This window comes from Camelina sativa, chromosome 7 (assembly GCF_000633955.1).
Source record: "Camelina sativa cultivar DH55 chromosome 7, Cs, whole genome shotgun sequence".
NCBI classification, from domain to species: domain Eukaryota; kingdom Viridiplantae; phylum Streptophyta; class Magnoliopsida; order Brassicales; family Brassicaceae; genus Camelina; species Camelina sativa.
The window spans coordinates 6,931,802-6,945,348 of record NC_025691.1 but is presented as its reverse complement, the minus strand read 5'-3'; the positions used below and the strand labels follow the sequence as shown (position 1 = coordinate 6,945,348).

The 13,547-nt window shown below is 34.7% G+C and overlaps 1 protein-coding gene and 1 long non-coding RNA gene across 6 annotated transcripts; both read right to left on the bottom strand.

Moving 5' to 3' along the window:
• LOC104700596 (laccase-2) lies at nt 1,079-4,726 on the bottom strand. 5 transcript variants are annotated; one of them, XM_010416133.2, is made up of 7 exons: nt 4,473-4,726; nt 4,218-4,369; nt 3,883-4,127; nt 3,363-3,491; nt 2,432-3,276; nt 1,667-1,781; nt 1,079-1,498 (listed from the first exon to the last, which is right to left on the bottom strand). In XM_010416133.2, the coding sequence occupies exons 1-7, from the start codon at nt 4,611-4,613 to the stop codon at nt 1,368-1,370; spliced, it is 1,758 nt and encodes a 585-aa protein (XP_010414435.1). In that variant the 5' UTR covers nt 4,614-4,726; the 3' UTR covers nt 1,079-1,367. The 5 variants fall into 5 exon arrangements, with proteins under 5 accessions (XP_010414435.1, XP_019083076.1, XP_019083078.1 ...); XM_019227531.1 differs by having other exon boundaries at nt 1,667-1,841; nt 2,492-3,276; XM_019227533.1 differs by having other exon boundaries at nt 1,667-2,004; nt 2,664-3,276.
• LOC104700595 lies at nt 11,242-12,606 on the bottom strand. The gene is made up of 3 exons (XR_753611.2): nt 12,345-12,606; nt 12,115-12,195; nt 11,242-11,638 (listed from the first exon to the last, which is right to left on the bottom strand). It is a non-coding gene; the product is annotated as an uncharacterized LOC104700595 (long non-coding RNA).

The following is a 13,547-nucleotide window of genomic DNA, read 5'->3' as shown; positions in this document are numbered from 1 at the left end:
TTTTTTTTTCCTTGTAATTAGATCAGTTTGATATTATTAAGGGTTTCCATACAAGTACATTGTAAGAAGAGATTTTGTTTACAACTTAGGGTTTCTATGCTCTATTTTCAATGATATGACTTGCATATGCTACATATATACACACAATCATAGACATGTGTGTATATGTATCATTGATGCAAGTATTTTAGATTATGCTAAGAATTATTGATGTTTTTTATTTAAAATATAGAAATATAATATCATGAAGATTAATTAGTGTATCATGAAGTACAGTGTTTTTGTTAGGATTTTACACTGAAAAGTCATTTTCAAGGTCTCTTCGAAAAGCATTGAAACAATTTAACAAACTCAGTCTCTCCAATCTAATGTTTTTTTTTATTTATTATAAATAAATAATACTCCTAACTTGTATTTGATATCTTAATCATTTTAAAAATGGATTCATGATTCATATCATCTAGTCAAAGATCTGAAGCTTTTCTTTTAACTTATTCTTGATTACGAGACGATAATGGAGTCAAGTTAATGTCAATATGATAATGATGATAAGAATATTATCAAAATAATGGCATATGATGCTGTAGATCTTGCAAACACCAATAATGTCTGGAACTCTACTCGAATTTTGTTTTTTCTTAGCTTTTTTAATTAATATTATTCTATTCCTTTTTGCATTTTATGGCAGTATTTGGTGGCAGTATTTTTCTGTTTGCTTTCTGAGTTTTTGTCTCGTTGATGGAAGAAAGATTCCCTCTTGGCAAATGAAAAACTCGTTAATATCAATATACGTATCTCTAAATTATATTATGTACAAACTTAGGATAAATTACTATATTATGTACTCCTATAAATTAACAGTTATGTATCTACTTAAGAACTAGTCGGCATTAGTGCCATGAAATGAAATCTATCTTTTCACTTTATTAAGGGGAAAAGTTTGGAATAATATTCTAGTGAGAATCCAATGAAAAGTTTTTCAACGACTCCATCCATCTTTTGTCATTATCATAGACAAAAACGTTATGTTTAATTAAAAAAATAAATCACGAGCATTGCAGATTTGTGCTAATATGCCTTTTTCGTTGATACTAAACTTTACAGTTATTTATTTTGCGTCAAAGTATCGTACATAGAAAATTATTACCGCGACTATAGTTCTTCAGGTCACTCACTCTTCTTACAAGAAAAAAAGGGGGAAACAAAAATAGAAATACTCAGAACCCTCAGGTGATTACAATTGAAACACACAAAAATACTAAACAGGAAAAGAAAAAAAAAAGGGAAACACATATTACTTTGAATGGAATATATCATCAAAGAGAAAAAGTGACGTGGCACTGGCAGGGGCATTGGATCAGTCAGGGTCAACATTTAGGATAATCTGAAGGTGGAGGAAGGAGCTTCTGATTTGGAAGGTCACCGTCCAAAACCACCCAAGCCATGGTCAGACCCCAACTCAAATGTATCTCGATGTGGCAATGCATCAGCCACACACCTATCACCATCAAACAATAATATATCAGTAAACACACAATTTGAGGATGCAATTAACCATCAAATTTCGAAATTAGTCATTTCCTTGTGTTACCAACTAAATTCAAAAGCATATAATATAATACATGTTATTAACAAAAATATATATAGTGTATTCATAAATTTTTACCGGGATTATCGGCAAGGAAGCGGATGGCGACCCAACCACCGGAAGGAACATTGATGGTGTTTCGTTCGACGGGATCGACTAGGTTGTACTGTTTTGGATCACTGGCCGGATTAAAATTTCCGAAGCCTTGACCCACCACATAAAAGTTGAAGCCATGAAGATGTATAGGGTGGGCCTCAATACCCAAGATGCTAGTGCCCTGTAACACCAATTCAACAGTTGTGTTGTACTTCAAGACCACAACTTTGGTCCCTCTTGAGACCATTGTGTTGTTTGGTGGCGTACCCGTGTAATTAAATGGGAAAATAGGGGCACTTGGGAAATCAGTCATGAAAACACTCTTAGACTTGCCAGTGAAGTATGATTGTAGTAGGGAAGTCTTGTTTGGTAAGATGAAAGACACGTTGTTGATAGATGCTGCGAATTTCGTCGTATTCGTTGGTCCTTGGCATGTTTGGTTTTTAGGACAAGGGTTGGTTCCTAAACCGACGGTAAAGAAATACTTCTTGTCCACGCTTTTTGGCACGTTAGCCGGAAATGTAGAACTCGCCAAACTTCTAAACATTTTTGTGAAATTTGCGGCGTAGCTTGTACTATTGATAGGAGGGAGAGATGGTTTAATAATAGAAAGGTTCTTAGAAGATTTCGAATGAGGCTCGTATTGGAGAATCCCCGCAACGGTTGTATTGTCAATTGTTCCTTGGCTNTGTTTCGTTCGACGGGATCGACTAGGTTGTACTGTTTTGGATCACTGGCCGGATTAAAATTTCCGAAGCCTTGACCCACCACATAAAAGTTGAAGCCATGAAGATGTATAGGGTGGGCCTCAATACCCAAGATGCTAGTGCCCTGTAACACCAATTCAACAGTTGTGTTGTACTTCAAGACCACAACTTTGGTCCCTCTTGAGACCATTGTGTTGTTTGGTGGCGTACCCGTGTAATTAAATGGGAAAATAGGGGCACTTGGGAAATCAGTCATGAAAACACTCTTAGACTTGCCAGTGAAGTATGATTGTAGTAGGGAAGTCTTGTTTGGTAAGATGAAAGACACGTTGTTGATAGATGCTGCGAATTTCGTCGTATTCGTTGGTCCTTGGCATGTTTGGTTTTTAGGACAAGGGTTGGTTCCTAAACCGACGGTAAAGAAATACTTCTTGTCCACGCTTTTTGGCACGTTAGCCGGAAATGTAGAACTCGCCAAACTTCTAAACATTTTTGTGAAATTTGCGGCGTAGCTTGTACTATTGATAGGAGGGAGAGATGGTTTAATAATAGAAAGGTTCTTAGAAGATTTCGAATGAGGCTCGTATTGGAGAATCCCCGCAACGGTTGTATTGTCAATTGTTCCTTGGCTCGTGAAGTATGGTCTTGCCAACATGTAGAAGGTAGCATTTGGATTACTAGGTTTCGTTTTGAGTAGTACGTTGGTGGTTTGGCCCGGACCAAGAAGCACGATGTTGGTTTGGAATGGTTTAACGTAGCTAGCATCAGCTTCAACAACCGTCAAGGTATGATTGGCTATTGTAAAGAAGAGTTCGTCATTGAGTGCAGCATTAATCAGTCGTAGTAGATACGTCTTTCCAGGTTTCACCATCAGTTTGTATGTGTCTAAAAAGTATCAAGTGTTACAAAACATAAAATGGCGTCTTGGTTTGGACATTGACATAAAAAACAGAAAGGATGATGATGATTACCTTTTGTAGAGCAATTGTATAATGGGCCGGGAAGTCCATTAAAAGTATGAGCATCAGAGGCATTAGGACCTCCACCCGTCTGAAGAGCTTGTTGTAGCACTGCTTGAGGATCAGCATTAAACCATTCACCTATAGACAAGTTAAAATTAAAAAAAAAAATTAAAAAAAAAAATCATTTGTTCAATATTTTTGATCTGTCATATATTTCTTAAAAAGATTAAGGCTTTGATTGTTTTCGGTTTTTAGAACAAGATTTTGGATTTAGTTATTCTAGAACTCATATTTTACCTAATCAAGTTTTTTGTGAAAGTAGTCTTAGAAAAAATAAGGAATCTGATTTTTGGAGTTTTTCACCAACTTTCACTCAGAAACTAAAAGCCAAATATTTTTGTTTCTCACTTTTTTTTTCAATGATCCATTTAGATATTTTCTCTTTTTTCTTTCTGCAAAAATAAAAAAATAAAAACCAAAATCCAAAATCTAAAAACCATTAAACATTGATGGCCCAAAAATATATTACCAAAGATTATAGGGACTTGTTTGTAGGGTTTGGGAAACGGGTAAGACTGATGGAGTTTAGGGAGAATGATCAAGGGTCCATACACGGTGGCTCTCATCCATTGAATATGTGCATGCCACCACAAGGTTCCTCTTTGTCCGGTCACCGTGAAGTTGTAAACATAACTTTGTCCGGTCCGAATTGGACATTGTGTCACATATGATGGTCCATCCGCCCATCCGCTCCTTAGCTGCCGGATACCATGCCTACATATATACATTAAAACTGTTAAATCAAAGAAATTAAATTCGAGTTGAAATTGTAATATCACTACAAGCAAGTAGTACGTAGTTTACCAGTGGATAGAGATGTTATTGGATACATGATTAACAACTTTGATCTGTAGATTATCTCCTTCTCTTGCAGTAACCTTAGGCCCTGGAAATTTTCCATTGACCGTCACGATTGTTTTTGTCTTGCACAACCTTGTGATGTTTTTCAGTTGAATCTGTCGGAGAGCAAAACTATAATTTGTATCAAACAGAAAAATAGAGAATATTTAGTAATTAAGTACATATTTAGTCTCATATATGAGACTAATTTATAATTACATCGAACTGGTAGTGCCGCGTGATTCCTGCGGATGCTGCATCGATGTTGTAACTAATGGCAATCAGAAATGCCACAAGAAGATAATGCAAAACACACGTAGCCATGTATATGTTTGAATATTGAACGAAAAGTTTTTTCATATATATATATATAATCAATAGTTTTCTGTTTGATATATTTTTTTTCTGGTCAAGCTCTCAAGTTGGTGTATGTGAATAGAGGGACATTGTTGAGCATATATAAGGTAGAGAGGCAAATGGTAGGCTTAATGGTTGGTAACAAAATTTAAAGAAGAAAAATAGAGTGTTGATGTTATAGTTGGTCCAATTGTTGGACAATCCGAGTGAATTCGAAGTTAACTAATTGTGTGCTTTAACTATGATGGTTATAGCTCTACATACAATCTTTTGTACCAATAAAAATGATTAATTTACTTAAAATATTAGTTACGAACACATAATCGAGACAACAAACTAAAAAACTTACTCATGTTTCTAAACAAGTGATGATTAATTAAAAGACATCAAGAATGCATATTTATTTAAGAAAATTAATAAGTTGACTAAAATATTCATATTGTATGATTAAAGATCGATATAACAGTAATGTTGTCACTCTATTTCATTACTCGATGTTCATATTGTTGAAAAAATTGAACTTTACATATCTGTTATCAACAAAAATAAAAAACAAAACAAATACTATTTGGTCTAGTGATTTTCACTCGAGGAAGAGTTATCATGTAGGTTTTAGTTAGAGATCGATTCTCTTACAAAATTTACTAAATCACTTTATTATGTTGTAAACCGATTAGAAATACCAGTGAGTGAACTACTCTACTCTATTGCTACATACGGAGATTAATGTAAAAACTCAGACCATTCCTTAACTTCTTTTTAAAAAGGTTTCAAATATAATATTGAAAATATTTAGACAAAATTTCCAAATTGACAATTTCACTTTTTGTTTTTCGGATATTAAAATTTGAAGCGAGATTTTCTTTTTCTTATATGCGCGGTGATACCATATTTTTAAAAGTAATTAGCAAGTAATTAATTTATTATAGTAAAACAAGGATTATATAGACTGCGACGTGTACGTTGGTTGTTTGAAAACATATGTTCCAACAAAAAGAGACTATTGAATGAATCTAAGCTAAGGATCTTCACAGTCACTTGGAAGACTCTCTCTCTTTTTGACACTTCACCCGATTAATCCATTCCTTTCAAGCAACATAAGACAGCGATCGTTGGATCCAGCTTCACTTGGCAAATTTACTGTTTATCTGTCTTATCTCCTTTTTTCTAGATATTTGGTAACTTTAGAATTAAGATGGTGCATCTCATTTGGTGAGATAACTCACTTCATTTCCTTTTATCATTTGACTATATGAAAATCATCGAACTTAATCAGGAATGTTTGCCATGTAAGTTAGGATTCGTGTCTTGCACATAGCAGGCAAAAAAAGAAAAAAGCAAAGAGTAAAAACAAACTATGCCATATATGATTCACTAAAATATCTCGTTGATTGAAATAATAAAAAAAAGATTCGCTAAAATGATTCATTAATAGATGACAAGAGTTTGTGAACCCAATTTCGGACACGATGCTCAAAATTGATTACTTCAAATGAATTACTTGTACATAGTTTGTGTCAAGATGATGTGAAATAGATTGTTGTCATTTTAGTGATGAAAAAAATAATCGATAACCAAGAAAAATAAACGAGACACTGAATTCTTAGCAAGTTTTGATTTTTTTTTTCAAATTATACTTTGAGATAAAGCCTATAATTTTTTTTTTGACAAACATAAACTTCCATTCATTCAAATAGAAACGGTACAAAAGAAAGGAATTGGAATTCCAGAGTTCAAAAGGATAAAAAGATTACAAAGATAGACTTTCCCCAAAGTCATAAACAATAAGATAGAAAACATCAAGCAATAATCCAAGAGAGCTGTGAGGCAGTCGCTAAGAAGCAAAATTGATCAACATTGAAGAATCCGATAGCTGACAAAGTAGTCACGGTCATACGACTTTGTGACGTTGAGAGGTGAATCAGGGCCAACAAGCTCTCCGATGAGAGAGACAGAAACAACAGCATTGCCTTCGCAGAGATTCGGTGGGTTATAACCCAGGTGGTGGTGGTGGTTCTGAAGATGTTATGCTTTGGTGTAAAACGCTGATAGTTGTAATGGTAACTCTCACTCCATGGAGATGAGGTCATAATGCCATTGAACTTCAGGTTTTTAGGAGGACACTTCAACAAGTTGATACAAAGCAGTTTAGAGGTCTCGATAAGCATACGGGGTGAGGAATAAGGGGGCCTGAAGAACCATCGGTAATCACAGCGCCATATGGTCTGGATCATAATGCCGAGTTCATACAAGCTTCTAGCCTCAAGAGTAGAATCAATATGTCGATCTAAAAGCAGGTTTCCTATACAATTCCTTAGCCAAACTAGCAACAATGGTTATTTACCTTCCAAATGCAGTCTTCGAACAAATGGTTCCATAAATCCACACACATAATGACTAGAATGGAAAAGATTTGAATTCCGCTCAAACCTGGATAACAGAAAAGGAAGATCGATGAAGCCATCTTTTGGTAACGGGCTCAAGAACCTTAACGGGCCGAGGAAGATTGGGCCCAACAGCAGAAAACCTAGTTTCGCGGTTGGGGGCATCGGAGGGTTCACGCAGCGGCGGGGTTTAGTGGATGTCTGATTCAGGGGCTCAAGCATCTCCATTGAGGGGAGAGAAGGTGATTGGGGGTTTAAAGCGAGGCTTGATGCATCCGAAGGGGGCTCTAGGAGCTTAAGTTCTCCGGTACAGGAATTCGATACCAAAATGAGGAGACCGTCGTGCGCCGTCGACAACTCCACCAGGCAAGGCGCATTTGATGGTCCTAGCGGATCTACTCCTTCCATCAAAGGAACTTGGTTTAAGATCTCCTCTTGGTGAAACAGAAATCCAGATCTGGCAAAGTTTGGGTCTTGATCTTATCTCCGAGAAAGAGTTTTGAAGTGGTACAAAGTTAGGAGACTCCGGCCGGCAACTATCCTCTTTGGATTGAAAATCGTCTAAAGGAGGTAAGTGGGTGAGAAGGGTTAAAGAGAGATAAAAGGGGAACAAAAACTTAAACAAACGGAAGAAGAAAGTTAGACTACGAGATTGAAAACAAAGAGGAGAAATTCAGATTAAATCCCGACACCGGCAAAGATTTTCTTCGCCAGCATCAAAGGAGAGCTGCGGTAAGGGTTCCTTAATTATCTTGTATAGGAGAAAAGTTTCGGGGAGTTTTTTTTTCTTTGTTATCATGACAGTATAAAGCCTATAAAATAATTTCTGGCTTTTTGTCACGTCTCATGACTCTGTGTGCTAATTTACTTACCAATTCGAAATTTAAAATACAAGTTCAGCACAAAGTATCTAATAAACTAGAGATAATATTATGTGAGGCTAAAGTGCTATTGGTAAATGATGAGGAATCGAAATCATGGTTTTAACAAAAGTAAAGAAAGTAAGAAAGAACATAATAATGTTGGTCGTTAGTTGTAGCCTTGTAGGTTTACCAACTTCAACCCTTCTCCTTTACTGTTACATTCTTCAGAATTTCTATTTGTATCCAGTAACATTTTCTAGTTATAACTACATACCTTTTTGCTTTTGAATGGATGAATTACTTTACTTTGCTTATGTAGATCCTTTTTTTTTTTTTGAGTTTTTAGTGAAAAATTCTCATTACTTTATTTGGAAATTATTTATTTTACGAGAAATTGATCATGAGAAAGATGATCACTACTTTGTTTTTGAATGAATGAACTACTTTACTATGTTTTCTACATGTTCTAGAGCTTTGTTTGAATTTCGATCTTTCCCGATTATATTTAAAAATATATTTTCTTATAATGTTTCATATTATTGGCTTTGTGTGTTTTAAATGTTCATTTAACATCTTTAGCAAATCAACATTGATCAACACAAATTATCAGGAAAGAATTAATGAAAACCCATCTACAAAATAGTAGTAGGTATATATTATCACCAAAAACAAATTTTATCTTCAAGTGTTCAGATTGTTTGAGGTTAACATTATCATAACGCTTGATTTGGATTTTTCTTTCTTTTAAGTTTATTATTAATAGGTTAGACCCGCGCTACGCCGCATAATACTTTTTAGAATTATTTTAGATATATTGAATTATTATAATTGTGCTTGATTTCTAATCTAAATTAAAAGAATTTCATTTTAAAAAAGTTAATCATATATAATCTTGTAACATCCACGAACCGGAATCCCGGTTTAGGGGATGCATCGATTGATGCACTATGTGCATCGGTCGATGCAATGTCGGTTTGTGCGTTTCGACTTAAGTTAAACACTGTGTTTTGGGGTTAGGAAAAACCTTACGTCGAGTTTTGTCGTCATTAGACGAGTTTGGCTGTTTTGAGATAAAAGAAAGAAAGAAAAGGAGTTCTTGCTGTTCTTGAGGTTTTTGGGAGATTTGAGGTTGTTCGTGTAGAGATCTGTAGCTGGGATCGTTGTAGGAGCTTCCTAGAAGTGTAGATCTTCTTGTTTTAGGTTCAGAATCTTGTTGGCAAAGGTGAGTACATGACCATGGCTTATCTAAGCTTGAAATTTCTATGATCTGTTTGTTTCTATGTTGTTTAGTTTGTTAGAACGTTATTTGGGGCTTTGTGAAACTTACTTGTGGCTTGGAATTGAGTTTTGATGGTTTAGGAACGAAGATCCGGCGAGAAGCTTCGGGGAAAAACGATGCTCGACATGTGCGTCGATCGATGCACCTTGTGTGTCGTTGATGCAATGCGAGGACGACGCGATTTGACCTTAAAACATCGGTCGATGCCATATGGAGGCTTCAGTCAATGCAATTAGAGTTTTCGTGAAATGTCGAGCATGCGTCGGTCGATGCAGTGTTAGTGTCGGTCGATGCAGGTTAATCGTGTATCGGTTGATGCAAGCTTGTGTCGGTCCATGCAACCCTGGTTGGTGTTGGTCGATGCAGCTCCTAGTTTGTTGATTGTTGTTTGATGGTTAGAGTATCTCAATTGCTTGTGTGTATAGCCCAGTAGATGGGAGGATTGCCTCACTGAGTGTTTATCAAATACTCATGTTAATTTGTGTTTGTGGTGCAGGTAAAGGCAAATTGTGATCGTGGAATCAAGGCAATGAAGAGGAGGATGTTCTAGTGACTCGATTGGTTGTTGTCTGGCTTGCTAGATTGCTAGAGTTGATTCATTAGAATGTGGTTTTAGGTTGATGGTTCTTTGGTTCATGTTGTTTTAGATCATTAGTTATTTATTATGATTTATTATTGGTTATTGGATTATTGGTTTAATGTTATTGGTTTCTTTATCCGCTGTTGTGTGTTTGTGGTTAGGTGGCTAGTGGATTTGAGACTACTAGTTTAGATTATTACTATTATTATTATTATTATTATTATTATTTATTTATTATAAAAAATGGGTCGGGTCGTTTCAAATCTGAATTCTAAAGTCATGCTCCATTAAACATGCTTCTCTTTTAAAAAAATCTACAGGATTAGTGTATAATCATATATCATACATTAATCACTCAATTCTAATTTCTTCGACCCAAATGTCTTTGCTTTACAACGTTAGCCAGGAAGAAGTGAGAAGATTGAGAAGAGAAAGCCTTTTTATTTCTAAATATACAAGAAAATCTACCGCTTAATGGACTACATGCACTATGTTTAATTTAATTGTCAGCCACTTACGCTCCCAAGCCATCTCTGGAATTGAACTTCCTCTTACATTTTATGTTTTCTTTATCTTATTCGGAATTTTCAATTCTAAGACCACAATATGTTGCTATAAGTTATTTTATTTTATCCTAAAATAATTTGATCTTTCAAAAAAAAGAAGATTGTATTGGTTTTATTGAATGCTGAATAGAACATTTTGGCACATAAACCAGTTGAATAGAACAAAACTCACTAATTTTCAGGTAGACTGCAGATAACTTTTATCTAAATTATGTTACTGCATAGCTTTATCAGCTAGTGGTTTAAGGCTTTTGACCACAAAGTGTCACAATGCAGGGAAAACATATAAGATACTGCTCTGCTTATAACCCAAAATTAGGAGTCACTAGTGTGCTTACTTGAGTAAAGCTAATGTTAGCATCTACATAAATATATGGGCCATCCATAGTGAAAATTGAATCATCAGCAACCTGTGAACAGAAGAAGATTAGATATTTGTCATCAAAGGAAAATGCCACATGTAGTAAGACCCTACATGGGCAAGAGCGATGATAACATATAAGATTACTATGAAGCTTAAGAAGCATAAACAATCTATTTACAGAGTGAAATAAGTCTTGATTATATAGTGACCACTGGAGACAACAACGGTGTAATCTGTGAACAACGGTGTAAATTATATTTGGAATGAATTCATTCAAAGTCAATATATGACTTATAACATGACTTTGATGCTTGTATTGATTGTCTTATCACTTAGGCTGAATTGATCAAAGTCAAGGTGGGTTTGATTCAAACTTCTCTAAGCATATCTCAGAAAATGTATACAAGCAAACCTTGATGAAAATAAAGATGTTTTTAACAAATCTTTAGTTTGATATACAAGTTCCCAGGTTGACTTGTTCTTGATCTTACGTGGCCGGCATCTGGAATTGGGATTGTAGCATCAGATTCCACCCTTATGGTCAAGTACAGAGACAAGAAAGTAAATTAGAGATTGACAGAATTATGCCATCGAAAACCAAATTATCATTATCTAGTCCCGCAAAATCATTTATTATACTCGGGAAATCACATTTCTAAATTTTTTGTTTAGTATTTGCCGCAAATACCAGGTGCAGACAAAAGAAAATTAACCAGGAAATGCACATTGCCAACCATAATAAAAGTACAAGACAGCCATACAATAAATGTGACCAATATCATTTTAATCACAAATTTTCAGAGAAAGGAACGTAAACAGTGTGAATGAAATTTTGCAACCCATTTCATAGCAGAACTGATATGTTTTAGAATCAAAAACCATGTTAATGATAGAAAAAGCATGAAGATTTCAAACCAAACCCCAGGGATCACAAGTTCAACTGTCTTTGTAGCTTCCACAACACCGGATCCTCTACAAGACATGCAATGCTCCTGTAGAGTAGACAATAGATATACTTGTAACCAATGACGAAGAGATAATTACTGAAGCATCAATAAAAGAGCATATTTCTCAGACCTTAACAATGACATTCAAACATAAACAAGATTGAGGATGCATATGAGCTAAATGGATCTTCTGCAACATTAGACTCAATGGAACATGGTAAATACAGAGCAATAATGTAAACTGTCACATATAAATGATGTAATCAGAATCTTAATTCAACTTTAACGTGTTTCATGGGAAAGTAAATGCTTAAGAGAAAGATGTAGACACCAATATTTTATAAATATCTTTATATATGTTAAGTGTATGTTTTGAAGTCTAAAACCACAAGAAAGTGTTGAACACAACAAGGAAAAAAAAGAATGGACCACAAATTGAATTGAAATCAAAACTAGTGATGCATAAAATAGAGCTGATGTCGAATTGTGACAAAGGCTGAGAATTACACCGCTGTACTTACTCAATCGCCGAGTTAAAATCCATACCACTGTTTTAGGACCAGCTTCACAAAACCAAACTGCAAGCTAGAAGAAATTGTAACCTACATTCATCATGAAACAACAGAAACAATCAATTTCAACCCAATAGAAACATTCAATTTTAACCAAACAGTAACCTAAATTCAAACTGAGAACACAAAATTTAACTGAAATCGAAACCAGTGATTCATCAAAGTGAGCTGAGACGAACCACTACGAAGCTGTAACTGGTAATCCATCATCGTTGGTAATGATGGTGGACAAAAAGAAGCAATCCACCACAACCGATCGACCAACGATGGGGCTAACATCAACGTCATGTCTGCTCAGATTCGTAGAGAGAGCCATGGGATGAACAGCAAAGTCGCAAATCGGAAAAGTACTTTTATTCCTTCGATGGAAAATCTATAGTCACGTGTATTAATTGTTTTAATTTGATTGTGTATTCATTTTAATTGATGTGTCATTATCTGATTCAATACAAAAACTGAGGTGAAAATAAGTTTTATTGTATTGATTCGATAGATATATCATATAAACCTAAATATTGGTGTCTTCCAAAAACCATGAATCCAGACGGAAGAAAACGGATGTGTTGGAGTTATAAAGGCTTACTTCATTGGGCTTTATATTTAGCCGAAATCACAAACAGAGTATAAAAACCTTTTTAAATAAAAAGGCCCATTTATAAAATCAAGTTAAACTGTTCTAATAATTCTTTCATATTACGGCCGTCTTAGACCAAAACACCGATTCGCACGCCGACTCGTGGACTTCGGAGAACAATCATGACCGAGCACGATCGAAGACCAAAGATACCTTTCTTAATTTAATCGCATTACTCTCATTCTTAACCGTTGTAGACTACTTTACTCATCTTACGCTTAGTTATAAATTATGCCATTAAATGATACATTTAAAGGGAGAGGTTAATTTTGACTAAGGGGACCAAAAATTTAATCTCCATTTTAGGAAATAAATACATAAAAGTTTGAAAGGTAGTGTAGTTGGTAACAAAGAATATATTATTATTTCCATTTTCTGAAAACTCACAATGTTTACCTTTTGAGATTTGGTTTTTATTTCTAATGCAGCATTTATAACGAACTATTATTATTTACAGGGAGAACATGCAAATCCAGTGGATTTTTGTTTTCAGAGAATACAATACACAACTTTTTAGATATTTCTGTTTTTGGTGAATCAATATGAATCATATCAAAACCAGGAAAAAAAAACAGAAATAGTATGATTCTATTAATTATATAGCCAGAAAATATATAACAGTTGTAGACCTGTTATTTTTCTTTTAATATATAATTCTTATAAATTCCGAAATTAATGGCAAAATAAGACTTTTGGTCATATTTTTTTAGTCGAATTTAAACTAAAAATGGAGATCGTTTTTTTCTTT